This window comes from Pagrus major, chromosome 21 (genome assembly GCF_040436345.1).
Source record: "Pagrus major chromosome 21, Pma_NU_1.0".
NCBI classification, from domain to species: domain Eukaryota; kingdom Metazoa; phylum Chordata; class Actinopteri; order Spariformes; family Sparidae; genus Pagrus; species Pagrus major.
Genome location: NC_133235.1, coordinates 29,098,169 through 29,118,773, shown reverse-complemented (window position 1 = coordinate 29,118,773; position 20,605 = coordinate 29,098,169). Strand labels below are relative to the sequence as shown.

General features: G+C 40.9%; 1 protein-coding gene across 4 annotated transcripts in view; it reads left to right on the top strand.

Moving 5' to 3' along the window:
• The window catches only part of LOC141016280 (nuclear receptor coactivator 2-like), a 52,153-nt gene that overhangs the window by 16,053 nt on the left and 15,495 nt on the right, over positions 1-20,605 (top strand). For all 4 annotated transcript variants that reach the window (XM_073490544.1, XM_073490545.1, XM_073490546.1 and 1 more), the window contains 8 exons: positions 8,689-8,799; positions 9,704-9,876; positions 14,281-14,384; positions 16,288-16,465; positions 17,398-17,586; positions 18,877-18,978; positions 19,133-19,273; positions 19,492-19,639. In XM_073490544.1, the coding sequence (XP_073346645.1) occupies positions 8,708-8,799; positions 9,704-9,876; positions 14,281-14,384; positions 16,288-16,465; positions 17,398-17,586; positions 18,877-18,978; positions 19,133-19,273; positions 19,492-19,639 (1,127 nt within the window). In that variant the 5' untranslated portion in view covers positions 8,689-8,707. The remainder of the gene's footprint in view (positions 1-8,688; positions 8,800-9,703; positions 9,877-14,280; positions 14,385-16,287; positions 16,466-17,397; positions 17,587-18,876; positions 18,979-19,132; positions 19,274-19,491; positions 19,640-20,605) is intronic.

Here is a 20,605-nt window from a genome sequence, read left to right as displayed (position 1 = left end):
TTGAACTTTACAGCCACTCATTTCATTGAGCATACAGAAAGGCGTTTGCTTTCCATTTCAGCACACCAGTGTCAGTAGTCTTCGGAAAATTTGACGACAATTCAACAAAAAAAACAAAAAAAACACTGGGCTGCCAGGTGGCTTTACTAGCTTTGGCTTGACGTAAATTGGTTGACCACCTGACAAAATCCCCATTTTAAAAACATGAAAGTGGAATTTGAAGTGTCTCTGGCTTTTAGGGAGTTACCAACAAATCATTACTCTCAAAATTCAGCTATCAATATAGACTATACTGCATTGTTTACTTTGGGCATAAATGTCACAGACCGCTATTAAGTTGAGGAGATTTTAAACATTCCTTAAATATTTGATATACAGATAATAAAAGAATACATGGCGAAATATGTCCCAAGAAAAAAGTCAGAAATTAGTTATTAAACAATATTCACTATATTCATTGAGTTGGTTGTGAATAACGGGCCAATACCTGAATTATTAGTTAGTATAGTTGTGATAACAGACAACTGGTGAAGGAGAAAGATGCTGCTGGATAAAATGATTTGGTCTTCAGACTGGGCGTTCATTGGTTGTTGGATGGCCGAGTGACGTCTGTAGGACATAATCAGGGACCTACATTGTTACCCCATATCCAGTGTATTAATGTCAGCCACATTAATTCCAATTAAGCTCCAAATAAGGGCCTGATATAAGCAGGCAATGAAATTGCTAATCTTTAATGATCTATTTTTGGTTGTAACAGTTTTTTTTTGTTTTTTTTTCAGGCTTAGTGCAGCATATCAGTTTAGGCCTTATCTAACTTGCAGAGGACTGAACACACACACACATACATCCAGTTGCAACACTGGAGTTGAGAAGTAAAGTAAGAATAGATGAGGTACGTTTAGGTCACAGCATGGAGGTTTTGTCACTTTTTAGGTAAAAGGTTACAGAATCTGCAGCCACAAATAGGAGAATTTAGTTTAGAAACCTACCGACTCACAACCATAAAATCATCTTTGAATCCACTGGATGAATTTATACTTCCATTGTTTGGTTGAATGTGAAAGGCAGTTTATCTTGGCTTCTAAAAAGCTGACATTTTGGACGTTCAAGGCTGTCACAGGATTCATTTAGACATCAAAAGGAACATCCCTATATGTTTGTAACATTGTCTTGAAACATATCGTGTTTATTTTAAGAACCTCCAGTCTGTCTACAGAAATGTACTTATTTTAAATGTTGATGAAGGTTCTCAGTCATCCAGGTCATGGTAAATCTAGGTGCTGTATCGTAGGCAACTGGACTTGATTCAGTTTCTTGAAGACGTTTCACCTCTCATCCAAGAGGCTTCTTCAGTTCTTACTAACTGGAGAGGAGTTGGCTGGCTTTTTAAACTCTGTGTGGGAGTGTCCTCACAGAGTCGTTAAGGACACGTGTGGGTTGCTGAGGCTAGGTGAGCGCAGGTGTGTGAATGGTTGTTAAGCTGTCTGGGGAGAGAGCTCAGTACTGCATTGTAGGTGGGTGTTAAGTAACGTCTTAGGCCACCTCCGCTGTTTGAAGACGGTCGTTTCAGTTTGACATAGATGGATTATTTTACTCCTCTTTCAAACCATCTGTCCTCTCTGGCCAAGATGTTTACAGTGTTGTCCTCAAAGGACTGATTTTTCTCCTTCAGATGTAAGTGGTCAGCAGAGTCTTGACCTGAGGAGTTGGCCCTCCTCTGTTGTGCCATTCGTTTCTGGAGCGGTTGTTTTGTCTCGCTAATGTACAAATCTGTGCAGTCCTGACTGCATTGAACAACTTATTTTAGATGTGTTTAGTATTTACGAAGGACTGATGAGCAGTGTGTTTTTGTTTGTAACTCACCTGTCTGTCTATCAGCATGATTAATAAATTCTGATAAAAGTAGGTGGACACACTTTGATTAGCTGTAATTACAAACTTAATGGAGATGCAGTCTTGATTCCAAATCAGTCAGACCGTCTCAAGATTAAGTCATCAATTTTAATAATGTGTTCAGCCCTAACACCGAGTTGGAGAATTGTTCCTTGTTGGCAGAAGTTTGTAGAGGAGTGCCTTGTACTTTGTACAACTCATATTTAGTTAAAAAATTAATCAGAAGTCAAATATGGTTTCTGTATTTTTGCTGATTCAGCTCTAATGAGCCTCAGGGTGTCAATAGAAGCACCTGTACAAGTTTCCCTCCACTGTTGTACTTTGATATATGTGTTGTGTGACAGTAGTCCTTGTAAAATTAAAAGCTATGAAGTAATGTATTTTCAAGTGCAAGTTACTGTGATGTGTAGATGTTGTTGTTTCTGATTCAGCCCAGAGATATGAAGCCAGCTAGATCAACAAAATGCTTGTTGTCCCCAGCAACATGCGGTAGACCACAGACCATAAAGCAGCATCACCGCGGCACTAAACAGCAGAGATGCACATAAAGAGATTGGACGTATTGACGTGGACACGCCGACGCACAGTGATGCACTCACACACAAACAAGCACACCCACCGTGCATATGATGCAGGCCCTTCAGTGTGGGAGAAGCCACCGTGCTTAATCCAGCCTCAGCAGGGTATTAAATCTACTTTATGTGCGTGTGTGATGGGAGGGTTTGCTGGCTTAGACCGAGGCTTAGACATCAACGTGGGGAGCGTCCCACCTCTCATTTCACCGCCGTCAAACAAGTCATGTTTACATCCTCCCAGTGCTAAACATGATCCTCGTTTTATTATCTTGTTCCACTGTTTTCCATCAAAGGACTTTTTCTTCACGAAAACAGAGAAAGCTCTGGGTATCAGCCTTGCATCGCAGTCGTATATTGTCTCAGGACTTGTACTTTGTTCCCAAATATTTAGGCTTGTGACCACTTAAAAAGAAGCTGTGTCCACTTCTGACCACTCCCCGAAGAATGTATACTTATATACTATTGTAAACTGTTCAATCAAATTGTTTTGTACTTAGTACCTTTTCTCATCCTCATGCCCAAATGACTGTATACGTCAGTTGCCATAGTGACTTCCAAAACAAGAACGAGACCAAAACGAGACCGTTGCAGCGTACCAGCGACAAGCTAATCGAGCTTCATTGTGTGCTTGCAGTTTGGTTTGGTTATGCAGGAAAATTGCCTGGTTTGTTTTAGAAAAACATTGTGGTTTGTTTAAGAAAAACATTGTGGTTTGGGTAAAAATAATTACGTTATTTACCTGTGTAATTTCTGTCGCTAGGGGACTCCTCATCTTAAAAAACAAAAGACTTTTACAGAGTGTTGTGTGGATTTATCTTCACTCCCGTTTATCAACCTGACTGCAGCAGTGATCTGTGGCGGTGACCTCCATTGTAGGGTGATTACGTTCTGTCATGTTGACTGCTGACTTGAGCTGAAGGGGAAATGTATTTTACTTCACAAGCTTAATGTTACAGAGAGGAGAGGGGAAGAAGAAGAGGGAGAACCAGGATCTCCGGTGAGAGCTGAGTTTACTGAGAACTGACCTGAATTCAAACACACACACATGCAAACCCTCAGTGTGTGGCGTTGGTCACTAGCTTACGGCTAATGTACAGTAAAGTAATCTGGTTGTTCGGGGTAGATTAACAATCCCTCGGTTAACATGAATAAACACAAATAATCCTGCAGTCAAACTAGCTTGACACACCATTGAGCAACCATTGCTTCCTTTACTTCAGTAATAAGTACTAAAGTCAATAGAGTTTGCTACCTAACAAGAAATGTAAATATGGTTTGTAATTAGCTGCTTTCACAGTCAACCTATGTGGTTGATTACCGAGGAGGACTGAGGAGGTAAATCATCCCCAGTAATTCACAAGAAAAAAAATAAATACGAAAGATTAAAATAAAGTATGAAGCTAATTTTATGTTGTAAGACATGCAACCTTTTGGCAGGCTGTATGGTAAATAGCTGATCCTTGGAACAACAGTTGTATCCCAGCAGCAACAGGTACAATGCTGCTGGATGTTATTTTGCTGACAACATCAGTGATGACTTCAAAGATCCCTCAATAAAATGTTACTCTGCCTCAAAGCTGCACAGACCTGAAGGGGTTAATAATTCAGGACCATATGTTTCTAGCTGGATTGTCCTAACATGCAGTGAAAACGGTAACTGATGGACAATTCTGGGGATAATAACTCTGACATTATACATTTAATGCCTCTAAAGTAAAGGTGCAAAGCTGTTATTACAGTAAAGACAGAAGTCTTCCACTATCCCTGCAAAAACACATTAGGTTTAATTTTGTGCTGTCAGTCATTACATAAGACTGCGTGGTCAGTTGTTTTTTTTGTTACATGCTCAAAACCTCAATTATTCTTCAGGCTAATGCCTGACGATGACTCATTACTTTAATAACAACCCATAGTGTGCTTTACTTCCATGACAACTATCATTTTGTCAGGGTAGGCCTCTCATGCAAATGGTGATTGTCACATCCTGCCAACCATTTATTCAGCTTCACAGCCCGTCAGTATTGTACAGTATTGTTGTTATTATCTCGACCGTATTAAAAATCTCTCCTGCACTTTGTGTGCTATTTCATTATTATTTTTTTATTTTAGCAGACAATCATAATTACTCTTAAATAGGTTGCACCACTGTGTTTCCATCTCTTTCTCCCCACCTGACCTCCATCTGGCTGTAATCTGACACCTACCTGCTCCCTGTCACCTGTAACACACCAGGAAGTGTATTTCAAGGGATGTTCCTTGAAAGCTGAACAGACCAGAAAGACCGTTTGTATTTAAATAAATGATAACACTCCTGAACCAGTATAGGAAACACAGTCCCATATACCGACTGCAGGTTTTCACAGTAAGCAAAATAATATCCTGGTTCATCAGTTATTATTTGGTGTTATGGTAGCAATGTTTCATTTCAATATTTAAAGGTTCAGTGTGTCGTTGTCAAATTAAGAATTACACCTTAGCATGACTGTAAACAAATGAGCAGATGGTCTTGGATGATAGATTGTATATTTGTGGTAGTGTTTCTGATAATTAACACCTAGTTTAGACCTTTTCCCTCCTTTTAAAATTAAACAGTTAAACAGAACACAAACACACCTGTGAAAGCCTCACCCTGTCACCAGAGTTTTTTTCAGAAACTCAAAACAAAGAAACTGCGGAGCGATGGTTTCTATTGGAGACAGAGTCCCCTTAAGCAGCCTGTGATCGATCTCCAGCTTTAATTCCTTAATGGCTGCTTTGACCCTCTGGCCTCGTCTCTTCTCTCCGGCTCAAATTGTTTTTAAATGGCTTCACTTTGTGAAGCTCTCGGCTCCTCTGATTGCATTAGTATCGGGCTGAACGGGGCCAAAGGCTTTTGTCGCAGGCTACATTAGTGTTAATTCATTGTGTGCCTTTGTGTGTGCGTGTGTTTGTGAGTTCACAAAGCCATATGCCTCTCTTTGTATGCATGTGTTTGTGAAAGTGGGCACATGTGGATCTTCAGACAGTGATTGAAATGTTTAAATTAGTCCAGTGGCTTTAAGTGTGTGTGTGTGTGAGAGAGAGAGAGAGAGAGTGTGTGTACACCTTCAGTCAGGCTTTCATCATCTTCTGAGGTCACCCAGTCATGCTCGTGATGATGATGATGATGTTAGACTGAGTCAACATGAGGTCCACATCACCTACTTCGTATAACCAATAATAACCTGCCCACTTTATCTTGTTTTTGCAACCACACTCATGCTGTGTTCTTGACATCACAACCTTACGGAAGTCTTGACAGCCTGTTTGAAGACACATTTTCTGAATATGGTCCGCGTACATTTTTTTTGAGGATTGATCATTTTGATGCTTTCACAGTATTAGCACCTAGATCTGCTTGATAATCAAAGAAGACATGGATATTCTTTCTATACACCGAGAAAGGATTAATACAATCTCACTGATGCATTTTCAATGTGCAGCTCCTCTCCTCTCATGGTGTAATTAGGCCATATTCCCCTCCCTCCTCAGGCCACATTATTTAGAGCAACAGATGCCCCTCTACCCATTTTCTTCCTCTTTTCACCCCCATCCACACCCATTTGTCTTACTTCACATTTGCACTCAGTACATATGCACCACTAGATATCGTTCACCCGTTAGATCCTTTGCCTCCCCTTCGTTCTGCTGTGCTTTCCTCTTCTACTTCTTTTACATTTCCCTTCCTCTATCCATCATTTTTTTCCTCTCTTCCTCGCTTCTCTCTCATCTCCTTTGTTTTCTCTCTCCCTATCCCTCCCTCTTGTTTTCTCTCTCCCTTATCCCTCTTTCCTGCCTTCATCTGCTCTGTATCAGCCCCACAGACCGGCTGTTATGCAACAGTCAGGTGATGTGTTGGCCTGTTGAAGGGCCTTAAAGGCCCACCGTCCTGACGAGCACTGCTTCTCCCTGCTTTATCTGCTGCACTATGCTTCATCTATGTGTATGATTGTATATGTACTGTAAGTAACAAAATGTCACATTCAACAGCACGACATGCCGTTTGTCATCTTGTTAGAAAATAATCTTTCCAATTTGCTTTTTTTTTTTTTTTTTTTACTTTTTCTCATCCTCTATATGTTAATCAGCTTGGTTGAGGAAATCATCGTGTTTAAGCCTCATCAGAAGACAAGATAATGGCTACAAAATATTTTTTTAAGCTGTATTTGGGCTGCACAATTAATCTAAAATATTTTCCAAATTGCCGTATTTCAATTTTAGTTGTAAATGTGCAATATCCAAATTGCAGACGCTGCAACAGTCCCCATTTGTACTCACTCATAGACACCGGCCACCTAACTACGCCTGATTTTTTTTCATCAAGATCCATGCATAAGTCCCACAGACATTAACAAAATGTTACAGAAAGTGAGAAAGATTCCTGGATCCATCCCTTTTATCCAGATCCGTACAAAAAGTTAATTGGGTCTATTCTGGGCAGAGATCCATCGTCCATCCAAATTTCGTGGAAATCCGCTCAGTAGTTTCTGTGTAACCCCGCTGACAAACCAACCAACAAACAAACGGACGCGGGTGAAAACATAACCTTCTTGGGCGGAGGTGATGTACTGTAGTTCTGCAGAGATGCCTACAAATCGTGATTTTAACAGTTTTTGCAGTCTCAATATGATTTTTCTTGACGATATTAAGCAGCCCTGAACTGTATGTTTAAAAACTAACCATAACTCACTGCCACAGATATTGATCTGACCGACAGCATTATTGACTTACTTGGAGTGCAAATAACTGCTAGTGTCGATTTCAAGCTTGTTGGACTACTGACATTGAATCTCCTGCTGTTATTAGTGGAAACATTTAATGCTGTTCGTATTTCTTGCAGCTCTGGCGCAAAACCATAACACCACCAGTCAAAAATGCCATAAAAAATCACGTTGAATATAGAGAAAGCAAAAAAAAGTGTTAGAAATCGAAAAAGCATCAGAAAAGTAGACAATAGAAAATTGAGAAATTCATCCGATAGTGTCAGAACTGGCTGTGAACACAAACACCCAGTAGTTCACGTGACGTTGAGACACTTCTGTCTATAAGAATGATGCAGACATGCTGAAAGTGGGCTGTTAAAACCCACAAAGACAAACGCAGTGTTGGGCCAACAAGATGAGTTTGGTCATCAGTGTCTTGTTGGAAGGTCTAGCAGCATGAGGTGACCATATGGTGCAACTTTCCCTGCCAAAGGGTGTTTCATTTTCTTTCCACCTACCCTATACTTCACTTCTTTTCAGTCTCACACAGTACTTATGGGATCAAGAAAATACTATCATGACAATCTATCGCTAACCATTATGACTTTTATTAACATATTTGCCCCAAATGTCCATGTATAACAGTGTGAATGCCTACATGAATTAGCTGTTTCTAACTAAAGTAATTATTGACACCTACTGTATTCCCACTGTGCCTCCCACATATTGCCTGCAGGCACATTACACAGATACATTGTCTACATGAGTCACAAGCACACCCCCTGTTTGATTAAGCACCATCAAACAGGTCGTGTACATCTGAAGCACATTAACTCTTGTGTGTTTATAACCGCGGTTAATAATGCTGTGAGTTGAGATAAGGGCACTTTCCAACGTCAAAGGTGAGGTTTTTAATTTCCACGGTGCTCATGGAGCCAGTGCGTCCAGCTTAAAAGCATCCTCATGTGCTTTTTTTTGCATTTCAATAAAGAGGCTGATCAGGTACATCATTAGTTTAACAGCAAGCCATCAGGATTTGAGCTGCAACGATAAGTCGATTATTAAATTTTGATCACTTTTGGGCTCTTGGGTTTTTCAGACATTTTATAGACTAATCGGTTAATCGCGAATATAATCGGCAGAATAATCGATAATGAAAATAATCGTCAGTTGCAGTCATAATTAGGATGTCTTTGAAATAATGAAATGTAAATTCCCAAAGAATATCACTTCTTTGGAAGCTGAGCTCCTTGTATTCAGGCCTCGTACTGTGACAGTAACTAAATATTATGACAGGCAGCTCCAGGAACTGATCTGCATTTGCATGTTGCTTTGTAATAACGTAAACTTTGCTGTTTCACTACCGCTATATATGTTATGTGTGAGGAGAATTACTAGTAGCATGAATCATAATATCCTTACATCTATTTTAATTAGATCTGACCAAACTTCTGACTAAAAAAAGTGTGTCTTTTTATATTCTCTCCTCTCTCCAGGTGCTGATATTTGCTGAAGATGAGTAGTGGGGGGGGAAACACCCCAGAGCCCCCCAGAGGGGGGGAGTCTGTGAAGAGGAAGGAGTGTCAGTCGGACGTCCTGGGCCCCAGGTAAAGACCTTCAAACTGAGTCCCCAGTCTCAGTACATGTTCACAATAACACCCCTGTAACATAAACATGTCTCTTCTCAATAACCACACATAGTTCTTATTCTAATTTATAATAAATTTAGGATGCTTCATAACCTCTGTAGTACAGAACAGTGCAATATTCAATTAATTACTATTTAAATTCTATTCAAAATACTTTATTTGTCCCCGGGGGGCAATTTAAGTGCTTTTATTCTAAAGAAATAATCATTAATTTGTCGTAAACGATTCATATTGCCCATTGGTGTGAACAGGTAAATTAAATACAGCACTTTTATTCAGGGAGCGAGAGACAAAGCGGGGCTGGGCGGGGTGGGGTGAGGCAGGGGAGCGGTTAGTGAGATGAGACAAGGCTCTCGCAGGTCGATGAAGAAAAATGCTGCTGCAGCACTTTTACAGACGACAGTTTATATAAAGGCTAACAAGTCATTGTGCTTCAGTGTCCGAGAGGATGTATGAAGGTTGTAGTGACGATGTACTGAGTTGTACTGCACGGAGGTTATAACGAGGACACGTGGATGTTGTAGCTCAGGTTGTTAGGAAGCTGACTGGCTGTCTGCGCTTCACAAAGACAAAATAATCACCACACAAAGTCATAAAAGAAGAGAAGCCCATTAAACATAATGAAGCCTCTTATATGATTTACGAGTACAGCGTTGGTGATGTCCCCAGTTGTAGTCATAATACGATACAATTTGCTAATGCTAGCACATCAGGCTCAGGTGAATGTTCAACTTGTGCACGGCATAAAAAATGGTCTTGTTTTCTTTATTTAACCTTTGAGAGATTTTACCTCGTAGACGGTATTTTAGCACTTTCTCTCCTGAGTTTTGACCATGTCTTTGTTTCCCTCTGTGTCCTCCAGCCCTAAGAGGAGTACTGAGAGGAGGAACCGGGAGCAGGAGAACAAGTACATCGAGGAGCTGGCTGAGCTGATCTTTGCCAACATCAACGACATGGACGACCTCAACGTCAAGCCGGACAAATGTGCCATCCTCAAAGAGACGGTGAAGCAGATCAGGCAGATCAAGGAGCAGGGTGAGAGTCCACTCTGGTTCACACTGTGTCCTCTCTGTAATGTTTAATAGAAGTTTATTTGTCCTGAAGGCACAGACAATAAAGGCTGTTTTCAAAGAAGCAGTCAGCCAGGAATCTATTTTAACAGAGCAGAACCGAGTTGAGGAAAGTAGATTTTCTAATGAATGTGGTTGTCGGAGGTGAAGAGTCTTAGATAATTTTATAATAATACTTTTATGGGCTCCTCACAGGTAATGCTTCTGAACACAGCCTCATTTTTACTCTGTGAACCACATTTTTAACCAAATCTGCCATGTCAACAAACTGAACTATATGCGACTGTTAATACAGACTCTGTAATAATAATGTGTGTGATGGTGAGACAGACCGAGGCAGAGCTGTTATGTAACTCTGACCAACATGATGTAAGTCAGGCAGAGCTGCCCTCAGCTCAGTCTCCCAACCTCCCTAACCCCTCCATTCATCTCTGTTTTCTCCTTTCCTTCACCTTCCCTTCTTTTAACCGTCCTTTTCACCTTCTTTATCTGCTCTCCACTTTTCCCTTTACTTCTCAGATCCCTCTCTCACCCTTCCACAAACTATCCTTCTCATTTAATGTCCTTTAATTTCTTACACTTTTTCCTCCCCATATATATTTATTTCCTTCCTTCTTTTCCCGTTCTGTCCATCTTTCGTCATTCCTCAAATACTTTGTCCTTTCCTTTTCCTTTGCAGTCCCTTTCTCTTTCTTTCGTCTTTCCTTTCCTTTCCTTTCTGTCCTGTCTCTTTCATCATACCTCAAACAGCTTTGTCCTTTCCTCCCTCCCCTCCCTGTCCTTTTTTTTTATCTTTTCTTTCCTATCCAGCTTCCATCCATCCTCTACCACCATTTTCATTTCCTTTTCATTTTCTATCTTTTCCTTTCCTTTCCTTTCTCTTTCATCTTTCCTCAACCATCTTTGTCCTTTCCTTTCCTCTCCTCCTTGTCCCTTTTTTATTTTCTATTTTCTATTCTTTCTCTTCCTTTTTTCTTTTTCCTTACTCTTCACCCTTACTGTATATCCTCTCGCCTCCTTCCACCCCCTTCTCTTCCTCTCCTTTCTTCCCTCTTTCCATCACTAGTTTTCTCATCCTTTTTTGTTCCTGCGGTCAGCCAGTCGGCGTCCACTTGTTTTAGCACTGTTTGTGTCTGAAAACAACAGCTGAATAAGCACAAGCACACACGCATACACACACACAGATGATACACAAGTCACACAGCTGTCTGGTCGACTTCAGCTGGTCGACTTAGTATTAAACCAATGATGTGGATTTTGACACACAATGAGCTGATATGAAGGAAAAGTTTTGGAATAAGTACACAAACCTGGACCATTAGAAACGTGTGAATCACTACAGCTTAGCTTTTAGCGCAGTCACCTGGTGGACAGACAGAACATTTACACAGACGAAAAGCAAATAGAACGGTGCTTTCTTCTGTGTGAGTGTGTGAGTTAGTGTGTGTGTGTCAAACGACTTAGCAGGGTGTGTGTTTGTCCCACAAGTCCCATTTAATTGCAGGGTCGTATTATAGATGGAAGATGAGTGTGTGTGTGTGCTTCCACTTCTGTCAACTCAGCAGTTGTCCCTGTGCTCAGACCGTTGGAAAAACAGCAGTACCTAATAATAAATGGCGTGTATATACTGTATATATATGTGTGTGTGTGTGTGTGTGTGTGTGTGTGTGTGTGTGTGTGTGTGTGTGTGTGTGTGTGTGTGTCGCCGAAAAGCTTACTTGAGAATGCGGCCATATGTAAGGGGTGTGTGTGTGTGTGTGTGTGTATTATATATAACATATGGCAAAGTGTTACACAGGAAAACTGAATAAGAAGTTTACAAGCTAAAGCACAAAACTCCTGAAGGTCATACAACTAAAACAATGGATTGATGGAAACTTGAGTATTAATGCATTTAGTTTGATTGCAGTATTTAATAAGGGTTTGTTTTTATTTTTTTTAACTTGTTATGAAGTCGTTGCAGCTGTGAGCAAAGAGTTTTTAAGCTGCCACAGAAAGAAAATAATATTGTTTGCTCGGCCAAAACTCGCCACATTCACGATCCAGTATGATGTCGACTGTGTAACTTCTTGACCTCCTTTGTTCTCGGTGAATTATGCACACAAGTTTATAAAAGAAATTCAGAATTGTGATGGCATCAACCTGATATCAGTCGTTGACGTTTACTGCACTGATTTCTTTAAGATTTGTGAAGGATGCTTAAAGCTGTAAATATAAAATACGTGGAAAAAATAGGAATTATCTCGTTTGGTATTGGCGTTTCGTTGTGAGTTGGTAGTTATTGAGAGCTAATGAGCTGTGCATCTGTCAATACTGCAAGCTGGAGGATATACTAAGCTGTTAACGAGCCGTTCACATGCACCGGAGATGTCAGATAAACAACACAGCATGTGTATATTATCACGTTAAGATGATACTTAGCACAGAACGAGCAGGACTGGCAGAAAAAATGCACCAGCTTGTCTCTGGGGTCGCACTGCAGCACTGACCGTCTCGCTGATAGGGAGAGAGAGGTCGCCTTCACTGGGTTCATCTTAGCTGCCTGTCTGTCAGTTCAGATGTATTAATACATTTAAACAACAAAGTTATACATTTACTAACCGATCATGGCAGCGGTAGATTAGTAAGTCCCTTGTTCTGCAAGAGTAAAATTACTGTTTTTATCAAAGTAGTCTGGTGGATTTGAAGAGATCACAGATGGATATAACAGCTTCAGTGCAGGGAGCAATTAAGGTTACTCATCCCAAGTCACCTTTATCACATTGTCTTTATAATTTTGTGTCCTGTCTTATATAATACAGTTTGATGACATGAAACGTAAACGATCGATAGGTCTGCCATTTTCATGAGGTGTGACGTGACATCTGTTCAATGATTTCATTTGCAGTGCGAATCATCGTCTGATGATGTTTTTGCTGTAATTGTCATCTTTGTGTCAGCTCTCCCTAACTTGATAGCTGGTCACACTACTGAGGCACGTCTACAGGAAGTGTTACACAAAATTAAGGAATTTAGGCTCATGTCTATTACATTTATTGATTAAAAAAAAAAAGTGTACTGTGACTTTAATACCCTCCAACCTACATGACTGCCACTCCGGGCTCTACAGTGACAGGGTTTAAGGGCTGATGACTCTGTACAGCTCTGGTCCCACATCAGGAATGTCAGCTATGTGGCCTAATGGGGCCATGGGAGGCTTAACAGTCCAGTGGTACAGCCAGTGAGGAGAGTGGAGACTGGCCTCTAGTATGACTAAATGTGTGTAATGTACCGCACATTAGCCCGGTGATACCTGCTCTCCACGACATTCCAGGAACTCAAACCTGCAGACTTGATAGTGTTTCATCACATGGGTGGCAGAGTTGGTTTAAAGTAGCAGAAAGTATAAATTGAAGTACTAGCCATTAATGTGATCAGCGAAAGTGTGAGAGGGGGCGTGTGATGGCCCGAGGGCGACATCATGACAAAAACAACACTGTCAGTGTTTTCCGTGAAAGGAAAATATCCGCAAAGAGGCAGCGCTGAAGAAAAAGCTTCCCTCTTACAAACACGCCGTGTGGTAAACAGTCAGTTACTTCATTCGATAACAACCTTCCTTTTGATGTTGGCCTGAACTTTTCACATGCAATTTCCCCACATCATTAGTGAGTCATGCATTCACTAAATTCCTTTAAAATACATTGTAACGTTTTTTTCTTCAGTTCTCAGAAATTGGATGGATGATTTTTCTTTCTTTCTTTTTTTTTACTTTCAGAACAACTCAATAGCCAGAATACATGTTGACGCTGTATGTTTCTGCAAACCGCAGGGTTGAAACTTTGTGTCTCTATGTTGCAACTTTATATTTCTTTAGGTGCAGTTTTCATTTTTTATGTTCTGACAACGTTCTCAAGAAACCACTTGGTTAGGGTTAGGAAGAGATAACGCTTTCACAAACAGGGCAGGAAAATGTCCCGATGTCTCGTCAAAAATATCCAGTGGTTTCACGCTTACACATGTTAAAACGTTCCAGCTTTGCAGCCTTCTCACCCAGCCTTAACTGCACTGCCAGCCCCGTCACCTTCTGACATGAGAGTCAGCTCATATACATATAATGTATTGTAGAAATGTTGACATTGTACGTATGATACCTACAAATTTGAACATATACAGTACGTGGTTTGCAGAGGCATAAAAGGTTTGTAACAACATTTTATTCTGGCAACTGGGCTGTTCAGGATTTATTTTTTATTTGCTGTTTGATGTTAGTTCTCCTCATAAAAAGAAATTCATTTTAAAAGCGGCCAGAGACAGTTTGCAAACACTGAAACTGGAGACATCTCCAGTGTTTTAACCCCCTCTTTTTCATGTCTCTCATTTCTTTTTACAGAAAAAGCTCCAGTGGCCGATGCTGAGGAGGTGCAGAAGGCCGACGTCTCCTCCACCGGACAGGGTGTCATTGATAAAGACGCCCTTGGGCCCATGATGCTGGAGGTATGTCGAGCTAAACTTTGGTCCTCCTCTGTTTTTATGCTCTGAGGAAAAGAGTCTAAAGGTCAAAGCGATAGTGTCTCAACACAGAAGAATGATTATTCAGACAAGTTTTTCTCTTCACAACAGAAAGGGAGAACTGGTTGAATTAAATCATTTTACGATCCAAAATGGGGCAGCAGTATTTTCTTTAATGTGAGAATTATTGTAAGAGCTCTTGTGTTGCTCCAAATGCCCCCATTATAGTAGTGCAATTGTTGTAAAAGTACTTTGAAAAAGAAATATGTCTTCAGTGAGGCTGCAGGGTTTAATGTATGCTGCCGTCTGCAACTCGTTTAGAGCTGGTGGAGCGTCTGTCTGACTTTAAACAGAGTTGCACTTTACAGTGACGCAGAGAGATAAGTGGTCCTCTGGCTAGCGACAATGCCGTCATCAAGCCTACTCTAGTGTGTGTGTGTGTGTGTGTGTGTGTGTGTGTGGTGACGTATAACATGGGACCCAATGAGGTATAAATACCTTTTCTGAAAAGCCAGATTAGAAGAGGAGGGGAGGAGCTTGTCCACACACACACACACACACACACACACACACACAGCTTTATACAGCTTTCACCAGCCACAGCGTTGACTGAGATGTTGTTATAGACCATTTCTATTCTATTTTGTTCTATTCAATTCTTTTCTACACCAACACTGGTTGCTTACTATGATAAGCAGGCAGACGTACAGTAGGAGGCTTGTGTAGCCATGTGACAAAAGGACAAATCACTGTCTGTACATATAGGTGCAAAATGCTGAGTAGGGAGGAATGAAAGAAAGGGAAGAGTGCTAGAGAGGCCACTGTAGACTCGCTGTTATACCTTGAATTATTGCAGCACACTGCAACTTTGACATTTTTAACATAATTAAGGAGCTGCTTTAATTTGTGTCACTTCTCACAACACCATACCAAACGCATGCCAAGATTTATTTTAGAAGGAACAGACACATTTTATGTCCACACAGAACCAAAATGCATAAAGACACTGTTCAATGTAGTTTACTAGGAATAGACTGGTAACTGATTATGATCTGCATTTTTCTAAATATCTGAAATCTGTGTATTTTTTGCTATATTTGTACTCCTTTAGCTCTGATGCCAAAGATTACCAAAGTATTAATTATCTTGATCTGCAAAGTAACTTAAGTTGTCAAATAACTGTAGTAGAGTAGAAAGCACAATATCTAATAAGTGGAAGTGTAAAGAGGAGTACAAATACCTTAAAGTTAGAGTACATTTGTACTTAATTACATTTCATCCCTGGTAATTCCAAATTTTGACACTACGATTCAGTTACAGTATTTTTGTATCGATCTCCCTGATTACCAATTATCTGTATCAGTATCAGCCTTATTAAAACAAATATGAGTCAATCACTATAGTGTGCAGTGAAGACAAAAATAAAAAAATATCCAGAGCCAACTTTTCTCATGCAAAATGGCAACAAATGGTTAAACTTTAATGGTATTTTTAGCAGGCAGCAGAACCCAAACTGGAGGAGTAAAACCTCAAGTTTCACATTCACTTCTGTTAATTGAGTCTAATCAGCTTTGGGTGGAAAGTTCAAATGAACTTTAATTAACATCCAATCTCCTCTCTTTATCCCTCTTACCTTTTTCTGTCTTAATTTTCTTCTATCCCTTCTTTTCCCTCTGGCTAAATGCTTCTTTCTCTAATCTCCCTCCACTTTCTCCTCTTCCTTTTCCCTCCTTACAAACTTACCCAACATCCCACCTTCTTTTTTATATTTCCATTTTCTCCTCACGGCTCTTATCTCTGTCTTTCCTGCTTTTTCTTCTCCTTATGCCCTCCCGTCTTCTCCTTTCCTCTGTCTCCTCTGCCCTCTCACTTTTTCCTCACCCCTCAGGCCCTGGATGGCTTCTTTTTCGTGGTCAACATGGAGGGCAACATAGTGTTTGTCTCGGAGAACGTCAGCCAGTATTTGCGCTACCAGCAGGAAGAGCTGATGAACACCAGCGTCTACAGCGTGCTGCACGTTGGAGATCACACCGAGTTCGTCAAGAACCTCCTGCCCAAGAGTCTGGGTAAGAAACAGCGGAATATTTTCTGATGGAGGAGGGATTAAGATAATGTGGCCACCATATTGGAGGTCCTTAACTGGTGGCAGCAGTGAATGAGAATTTCTTCACGTGGCTTTGTCATCATGACAGACCCAGATCACTCTTTCCTTCATTTGGTAGTTCACTACTAGTTGCATGCGCAGGAGATACAATTCATTCTGATGTTTTGGTTAATTCATGTGCACGAGATAAATGTAGATAAATGGAGCCAGCACAAGGGGATACTTCTATCGTTTTTACAACCTACTTTACATGTAACCACGCCAATTTCCCGTGTGATGAAAGCCTTGATGCTTAATTTTTTTTCCCAGACCTCAGTACTCTGCCTCTGATTGGCTCGTGTTTTGGTAAGTTTGGTTAGATTAAGAGGGTTAGAGGGTTAGTTAACCCAATCAGAGGCAGAACAGAAGTGAGTCTTCCAGGAATACATGTGGGAAAAACAATGACGCAAGTTAGCGGTTACTTTAGCAACAGGTAAAGCTTCCTGTCCTTTCAGAAAATCTGTAAATCAAGAGTTGAGGCAGAGCAGAGCTGGCAGTGAGACCAACAGAAAATATTTTCTCCCCAATATGTGATCCAGTTTTACCAAAATCAGTCAATAAAGTTATAAAGTTGTGTTTTCTATTGTTTTTCCAACCTAATTCTTGTCCCATTTGTGGTCTGATAAGAGTAAAATCCTCAAACTCAGTTCATCATTTTGTTGGCAGGTGAGATACCACACCAGGGCTCCTCAATCAAAAGCCTCATAAACACTTCTGTCTTATCATGATGAAACACCAGACCACATTAGGTTAATCTTCTGTCATCAGCTGGGTGGTTTTGGCGTTGCAATGTTTATGCAGGCACTCTGGGTGCCAACATGCTAACATGTGTTGTTGTCTGTCTTGATCTCCCAGTCAATCATCGCAGCAGTGATTCGTCCAACAGGAACAGCCACACCTTCAACTGTCGTATGTTGATCAACCCTCATGCCGACGGCGAAGCCAGGCCGGCGTCTGACCAGCAGGACGCGTCGCAGCAGAAGTACGAGACCATGCAGTGTTTCGCTGTCTCCGAACCCAAGTCTATCAAGGAAGAAGGAGAAGGTATTGTCCTACTTTGTCTTTTTTGTCTAACAGGTTTTATTCCATCTCCGTTGCTTGTTTGTCTTACATCTTATTCGTTCCTCGTTTTCTCTGTCTGTATATTACCCTCTTGCTCTTTCACTTGGATTAAATTTTAGATTTTCTCTCTGTCTTCTTTGTCGCTTTCCTTTTGCGCTCACTTGCTCTGCCTCTCTTGAGTTGGTCCCTCTTTTGTTATTCCATGTTTCCCTTGTCCTTCCTTTCATACATGTTGTCTCTTGCTGCTACTTTCTTTTTTCTCCATCTTTCAATCTCTGTCATGACTTTCTGTCCTTTCCCTATCACTTTTTCAATCCCAACTTTCCCAGTCTCTTGTGTACTGTCCTCCTTTCATCACCACTCCTCTCTACTTGTCCTCCCATTTACCGAGAGAGACTAATTAGTGCATGGCACTTTGTCATCTTCCCATCTTATCTTATCACACACACATACACACTAGGGAAAAGAATCTGTCTGGCACTCTAATTTTAGATGTCTGACAACCAGATATTGTGCCAATCTCTCCCCCGACAGGAGGAGGATGTCTGGTGGACAGACGGAGAGGCTGAAGGTTGACACTAAGGTTGAGCTGATGTTAAAACGCAGGCTTAGTCTCATATTAGGAGGTCTTGACATTGTTGTTAACGCAGTGGTTGGTTTTCATGCTGAAGTTGATTTTGATGCGACAGTATAGTTGTGGTTGAAAAATGAGGATGAGAATGAAGCGTAGTTCAAGATTTAGGAGATTGCTAGACGTGTTACTGAAAAGACAGAGATAGCGTAACCATTTTATTTCAACTTACCTAATGCCATCTTGACTCTCATCAAGAAACTTCAGTCCCTGCTGACCGATCACAGTTCTTACAGTTCACATGTATCTCTGTCGCCACCTTAGCCTCAACATATAGTTTCATTTTTGAAGAGGTGCACATCAGCTTTCAGTGCTACGTGCAGATGCTCCATACCGTTTGAAGCATATATCTTCATCAAGGTACAGACAGAAAGTCAGACAGCATGATTAATAAGGCAGACCTAATTGCCTTGTGTTTTTAATGAGGAAAACTCTGAAGCTATAACAGGTGGAGAGCCTGCACAAGACCGCCCAAGAGAGGGAGAGCAAGCTCACACTGACACAAACACACACTCTCTCCACTCACAACTAAAATCATGCTGTTGTTGTAACAGCCACACTCTCACCTTTATTCTTACATACATGATAAATCCTGTTGTGCTAGTTAGTGACGGGTTATTTTGATTTTTCCAATCATGCAGATTTCCAGTCGTGTCTCATCTGTGTGGCAAGAAGAGTCCCCGTCAAAGAGAGACCTGTGATGCCCACGTACGAGAGCTTCACCACGCGACAGGACCTTCAAGGTAGGACAGAAAGAGGACGTTCTACTGTTAATGCGTCGTGTGATTAATGTTGCTTGCTGACATACGGGCTGGAAGTCTTTACCCCACTTCATATACAGACAAACATCTAAAACGTGACAGTAATCTATTAACATAAGGTTTTCTACCCGTCCAGGTAAGATCACGTCCCTTGACACCAGTCTGCTCCGTGCGTCCATGAAGCCGGGCTGGGAGGACCTGGTCCGGCGGTGCATTCAGAGGTTTCACCTGCAGAATGAAGGGGAGATCTCCTTCGCCAAGAAACACATGCAAGATGGTGAGTACGATCAGCTCACTTTGCAGCCTGTAACTGATCAGCAAAACTTACTGGAAATTTTTACAGCTTCTTTGGAGTCTTTGTGCTTCTTTCTTAATTTCTTTTTGGGGAATCAGTTTGTAGGAACCATCATATTCTGTCTCGTTCACAGTCCTGTTATGATGTTGAAGGGATGTGTTTTGTAATAAATGTGATTTTATGTCTTTGTCTCTGTGCAGTGTTGAGGAACGGCCATGCGCTCAGCCCTCTGTACAGATTCTCCCTGGCAGACGGCACCATCGTCTCCGCTCACACCAAGAGCAAGCTGGTTCGATCTCCAGCCACCAACGAACCACAGCTCTACATGTCCCTGCACATCCTGCACAGGTACCACCCACCCACACCCCACTCTGTCTCTGAAGTCTTTCTCTGAAGTCTTTTTGGATGTGACTCTGATCACGTCCGTGATGTCTGACAATATTTGCCTCTCTAGAAATGGACTGAATCTCTTATATCAGTTCAGTTAAGGTTTAGCTTCATGGTTTAAGTTTATGTTCTGCTGAATCCAGTGAAAGACACATGATTTAAGCCCCCTGAAAACTATTCTTAACCTATTTAACATTTGTGGCTATTAAACAAACTTGATGTGCAGTGTGTACATGTAGTAAATGAACCAATATACGTTTTTAATACGTCTATATTCATTTATTTTTGTTACACTTATAGGTTAGCTTAGTATAAGTTATAATAAACTTTATTTGTAGTATCTTTCATGTAAGAAATGCAGATTTCACATAAATCATCTTGAGCTACAAGAACTAAAACGTGACAGTAAGCAACTCTCTTATAGCTGCAGGGAGTCAATCCAGAAGACGCTTCATACCACTCTCAAAATCAGTAGATGCAATGATAACGTTAAGGTTTGAGGAGTTAAATTAAATGCTCCCCGGAGTTTACCTAAACTAACCTTCCATAAAACTGACTTGTTACTCATTTTGATAAAACTATAATATTAAAAGATAATTGATATTATTTGCAGCGTTTTCCCTCCTTTTCTTTCCCCTTGTCAGTCTGTGTGTGTATCACATGTTTCTCTCAGTGTTTGCAGTTTTCCTTTGATTTAGACAAACTGGAGGGACACAGTAATGTGGTTTAAGAACAAAGAGCCTGTTATTCAGAACCGCCACCACATGTATTGACAAAACTGACACAAGCACTACCAGTCAGTCCAGTCTACAGTATCTCCGTCCCTCCCTCCCACCACCGGGAGCGACTGCGACTCAACCAGCATCCAGCCTTTTGGTATGACCATTCAGAGTCAGCAATTGGACAGCGGTCAGAAAACAATGCCAG